This window comes from Schistocerca piceifrons, chromosome 2 (assembly GCF_021461385.2).
Source record: "Schistocerca piceifrons isolate TAMUIC-IGC-003096 chromosome 2, iqSchPice1.1, whole genome shotgun sequence".
NCBI classification, from domain to species: domain Eukaryota; kingdom Metazoa; phylum Arthropoda; class Insecta; order Orthoptera; family Acrididae; genus Schistocerca; species Schistocerca piceifrons.
The window spans coordinates 195703339-195709338 of NC_060139.1; the positions used below are offsets into that span (position 1 = coordinate 195703339).

General features: G+C 42.0%; 1 protein-coding gene across 6 annotated transcripts in view; it reads left to right on the forward strand.

Moving 5' to 3' along the window:
• Positions 1-5584, forward strand: part of LOC124776457 (glyoxylate reductase/hydroxypyruvate reductase) — a 66742-nt gene extending 61158 nt beyond the window's left edge. For 5 of the 6 annotated variants that reach the window (XR_007015623.1, XR_007015625.1, XR_007015624.1 and 2 more), the window contains 2 exons: positions 4661-4881; positions 5299-5584. Coding sequence is in view for 1 of the 6 variants with exons in the window: in XM_047251465.1 (XP_047107421.1) it covers positions 4661-4779 (119 nt within the window). In the remaining 5 variants the exon portion in view is untranslated. Of the gene's footprint in view, positions 1-4660; positions 4982-5298 lie in introns of those variants that run through there. The other variant, XM_047251465.1, reaches the window with a different exon arrangement.
• Positions 5585-6000: the final 416 nt, after the last annotated feature.

The window sequence follows — 6000 nt, forward strand, 5'->3', positions numbered from 1 at the left end:
TCATCTTGTTTCCCCTGACTTCATTCTTTTCCTGATGTTTTTCCTATGTGTTTGCGTGTATTTTTGTGAAATTTTTTTAAAATATAATTCAGTGTTATTTACGAAATTTTACACGTTTTTATCCATCACCATGGATCCTTGCTCTTGCCATCTGCATCAGTATAGAAGAGTTCCCTTATCCCTAGCCACAACTCAGTCCCAATTACTGTTACTGCCTCTTACCATGAAGTTACCCATCTCCGGCTGCCACCCTTCTTTTCACAGTGAACTCCATCTGTTCAGATTCTGCCAATCCTTAACCCTCACCATCATAGTCCTGAAAACTATATCAATCAAGCCCACACCTCCTTACAATACCTTCTCTCCATCCTCAAAATTTTCCTGCCTTGCAGTCCCAAATTCCTGGAACCCTTATCATGCATTGAAACTCTTGCACTCCAGGAACTAGAGCAACTTGCCCAATGCCACCTCAGAAAACTCTCCACCCTGTTCACTTCCTACTCCCACGTTGGACTGCCACTATCCACCACCTAAACAACAACATCCAAACCTCCCCACGTCCCCTCATAACTGACAAACCCTGCCTCACAGACCTACCACATCAGCCTCAAAAACTTCCTACCACCACCATACAGAATCCAGAACCTAAACAGACCCGAAACACACTTGTGAATATTTCCTCCAGAAGCCTTAGACCTACAGAAATACCAGTCCTTTCCAAAGGCCTCACCTTTTGCTCCACTCCCAAATTCAATCATGCAGGACTTGTTAAAGACTTTTTCTCCTTCTCCCAGGCCCTACAGTGGAAACACTTTTTCACCACCAACCCAACCAATCACACTCATCCAAAGAGCAATGTTGAACACCCCTGTCTCAGTTCACTACTCCATCCAACTGTGAGCCAGCCCCAGTGCCCACCAAATCACCACCTGTAAACTTTCCAAAATGTCTTAATGTTGAACCTTGCCTCACCATCATTCCCCAAGTCCATCAACATGCAAACTAACATTACATCTGCAGAAAAAACTGCAGTCCACCATCTAAAAGCTGATCCCAACTTTATAATCCTATGTACTGACAAATGCTCCACCACTGTTGTTTTGAACCACAAGGAGTACCTGCCAGAAGGAATCTGCCAGCTGTCAGATTCATCCACCTACAAACCCTGCCACAAGGACCCCATTCCAGATGTCCAGCAGGGTCTCCAGTCTCTCATCAAATGTGGCCCATCCTAGTACCTCTTACCGGACTCCATCTCTTTCCTCACCCATACTACTCTGTGCACGCCCACCTTCTACATCCATCCAAAAGTTTCCCATTGTGGCCGGTTACTGTGCCCCCACTGAGGGGAATCTCTGCTCTCGGAGACCAACACCTTCAGCCATTAACTGCAATCTACCCTCCTATACAAAAGATACCAACTATTTGCTCCACCACCTATCCACTGTTCCTGTCCCATTACCACATGGTACCCTGCTCGTCACTATTGATGCCACCTCCTTTTACACCAGGATCCATAAAGCCCATGGCCTTACCGCTATTGAACACTTCATTTCCCAGTGCCCAACAGATTTCATACCAACAGCCTCCTTCGTAGTAGCCATACCAACTATATCTTCTCCCAAAATTATTTCTCCTTTGGAAGCATTTCTTTCAAAGAAATCCAGGATACGGCTATTGGCATCTGCTTGGCACCATCCTATGCCAACCTGTTCATGGGTGATCTACAGGAATCCTTCCTAAACACTCAGAATCCCAAACCCCTCCACTGGTTGAAATTCATTGATGACACCATTGTGATCTGGATTGAGGGTAAGGACACCCTATCCACAATCCTCCAGAGCCTCAACATTTTTCCCCCATTGGCTTTACCTGGTCCTACTCAACCCAACAAGCCACCTTCCTCAAGGTTAACCTTTCCTTCAAAAATGGCTACATCAGTATCTCTGTCCACATCAAACCTACCAACCACCAGCAAACTTCCACTTTGGCAGCCACCACCCGTTCCCTACCAAGAAGTCTCTTCCATACAGCCTAGCCACCGTTGGCCGTCACATCTGTAGTTATGAGCTGTCCCTTTCAAAATGTACCGAGAGTGTCATTGAGGCTTACACACACTGTAATTACCCTCCAAACCTTGTACAAAAACAGATGTTGTGTACCTTATTCTCCAGTCACCCACCACCTCCCAAAGTCCCAGCCTCCTGCCACAGATGAGCATTCCCCTCATGGCTCATTATCACCTATTACTGGAGCAACAGGATTTTGACTGCCACTCATCATGCCCTGGAATGAAGAATGTCCTACCCACTACCCTTCTCACCCCTCCTACAGTATTCTCCTGCCCACCAAATCCACACAAAATCCTTGTCCATCCCTTCACAGCCCCTGTTCCCAACCCTTTACCACATGGCTCATATCCCTGTAAGAGATCTAGATGCTAGACCTGTCCCATATATCCTCCCACCACCACTTAGTCCAGTCCAGTCCAGTCCAGTCCAGTCCAGTCTCAAGCATCACCTATAACATCAGAGGCAGGGCTAGCTAAGCTGCAAGCACTGAGCGGCATTTTGAGTGGGCGTGATAGCAGACAAGCTGTCTGTGTGCATGAATGGCCACTGACAAACTGTGGCCAAGAAACAGCTGAACCACCACATTGCTGAGCAATCCATGCAACACAGTGTTCTTCATTTCAATGACTGCTTCACAGCCTATGCCATCTGGATTCTTTCCACCAAGACCAGCTTTTTTGAACTGCACAGGTGGGAACTCTCCCTGCAATGTATCCTATGTTCCTGTAACCTTCCTGGCCTCAACCTTCGGTAGTCATTGTCCTGTCCCATCTAGCCCTTTATCTGTTCCCATTTCAGTAATACACAGCCCTCTGTTCCAGCAGTGTGCCTCAGTCTTTTTACTTCTGTCCTTTTCCTCTGCCCTCTTTAACCCCACCCTTCATCTGATCTCCCGACTGCACCTAGGTGCCCTACCATCTCTCCACCTCATCCCTTTATGCTCCCACACAAGTAGCACTTCACCATCCCCCACCTCTACCCTGCCTTCTCTCCCCCTCCCCACTCAAGTCTCCTCCTTACCCCCCCCCCCCCCCCCAGGTACCTCTCCCATCAATGCTGCTGCTGACACTCTGACCTTAGCAGCCAGACTGTGGTCATGTGTGTGTGATTTGTGTTTGTGGGTTGGTGAGTTGTTTTTGTGTATGTTTTTCCAACAAAGGCCTTGTTGTCCAAAAGTTCACTTTCTGAAAGTGTTTTTGTTGTGCCTATCTGCAACACAGCATCTCCACTATATGGCGAGTAGCAATTATCCTTTTCATAATATTGTTACATTTGAGCTTGGATTACCCATAAGCATCTGTGGCTCCCTTTGAAATGCTCATTAATTTTCCACAGAGGTCTCCACTGAGTGCTTTAAAAGTATATGCCAATATAGACAACATAAAGGGGAATACATTGAAAAACTATGAAGGTATATATTCTATTTTCTGAGAACATTTGTGGAACTATCTCATGTGAATTAACAGCACTTCTCAGTGTTTGTCAGTTATTCTTGAGCATTATGTTTTTGTAATCCAGTTGCTAGTCTAATGGTTACAACACAGTTGATGAACAAGTGAAGGTTATTACTACATTGTCTTGCATGGCTGGTGTCATGATTAAAATTCTTCTGGGTGTTGTACCATGTCATTTTATAAAATACATTTAAATATAAACTATAAAACTGAAGTTTTGACTATGCTACAACAGCCATCCTGAGGGCAAGATTGGTTCATAAGGAGGTGGGATGCCCCTAATTATTGTAGAAAGTTGGTGTCAGTATGTCATATTTTGAAACTTTATTGGCCCTACAATTATGACTCATACCGAAAGGAAAGGATAGGAAGGATGCTATTTGTTGGCTGTCCAGCTTGTCGACAGTTGGCAACTGTCCGTGAATCAGTGCTTGGCTTTTGGTGGGGTGTTTTCTTCCTGGTGTGTGCAGAGAAGTACTGACATTTTCTCTATAGCTGTTTGTTTAGGCTGTTGCGTCTGTGCGTGGTAATGCTTCTGCCCTGTGACTGCTCATGGCCGCTCGGGCTAGATAGCCCAGCAGACAGCACACTGGAACTTTGCCATTCTCTCTAGTAATGTTATCAGGTTGCTTAATAATTTTGATCACCCCTCTTATTTTGTGAAAGAGTCTGGATGCATCCACAAAGAAGAAAACATACCCAACAGAAGCCAAGCAGTTATTTGTAGACTGTTGCCAGTCATTGATAAACCAAATGGTCTACGAATTGCTTCTTTCCTATCTTCTCCGTTTCAACATGACTAGCCTATTATATACTAGGGTCAATTAAGTTTCACCAATATGACATATTGACACTGACTGTCTGCAATAAATAGGGGCGTTTTTCCTCCTGCAAACCCAGTGTTTCTCTGGGGAAGGCTGTTGTAATATGATCAAAATGGTGGGTTTATAGTTTATTAGGTATTTAATACAATGACTTGGTACAAAAATCAGCAGAATTTTAATCATAAAGTGTAGATTATTTTTGTTTTGAACAGTTTTAAAATATTATGTGTAATATTTTTTCCTTAGATAATTGTACTGGACAAATAAACTGAGATGTATAGCACATTGTATTTTATCTTGTTCTTTACAGTTGTGATTCCTCACATTGGTAGTGCAACAACACAAGCAAGGACAGAAATGGCAATGCTCACTGCTCGAAATATTTTAGCTGCCTTGAATGGAGAGCCTCTCCCGGCTGAAATAAAGTAGAGATGCAAATCGAAGGAACAATGTCTACAGTAATCTCCCACAGAATGTTGAATATCTGTAGCATGGTTACAAAGATTCCATTTAGCAAAAATTTCAGGAGAGGTAAAAACTGTTTGAGTTACTTTAACATAAGTATTATTGTTGAAAAATTGTCTATAATACAATAGCAAAAATCTATAATTAAATAATAGAAAATGCTGCAGAGGCTATTTTCTTTGAAAACTGCTTCATTTTATGTTCTGCCCAAGAATAAATTGATACATTCTGTTTACGTAGATCTCTAGGTCCATTAGAACATCCAGAAACAACTGTCATATTATAGCTGTATAGCTACCTTGAATAGTATGTGCTTTGATCTGGAAGCTTTGGTAATAACACATTTTTTTGCTTCTCATATGACACTACAGCTAAATTATCTCCTTCTTCTTTCATGACAAAAAAAGAAAGTCCTGAAGCAAGTGTTTTGAATATAGATAATTCTGTTTTCAGTTTGTTCAAGGCCTCTTCATTTTCTTTCAGGTTTTATTTTTCTGAAAAGTGCAGACAAGTTGAGCATACATTCATTGATGGACACTTAGAGCTTACATTGTATAGAATCACAGATAAGTGTCAAAACAATGGAATCTTTAAGTCACCAAAAACTGGTACTTGATAAATATGCCATGTTTTAGATATAGAGAAGCTTGATTCAAGATACATATGAGTAGTTCTTGCTCTACTGTAGTGTAATTCTGTGTCTTTAATCTGTTTGACAAAATGTGTTACTGAACTGATTTTCTTTTGATAAATGCCAACCTTCCTCTAACCACTTCTTGTTTCAACAGGAGTTAGAGCTCCATCTTTCTTAAATCGTGTAAGAACCCCTTCAACTCCATGTTTTGTAATAACTGAAATCCAATAACTATCCACGTACATACTTCTATTCTGTTTCCTGCCACAGCTTCAACTTACACTTTTAGTCTCTTTCTTTTTGGTAGAACTGTTGAACAATACTTCTGAAGGAAGGCACCTTGCCTGGTTTTGTGTTTAATGCCATAACACATGTGAAACCTATTTATATCTTGTATCTTCAACAAGCTGCAATTTTTCTTTCCTTCAGGTAATCCATTTGGTCCGTACCTGAAAATAAACAATGGCATTAAAACAATATAAACTTTAGTGGTAATTGTTTGTACATGGTTACATCTAATATTAACTTCAGTGTCTACTGTTTTACTCTTT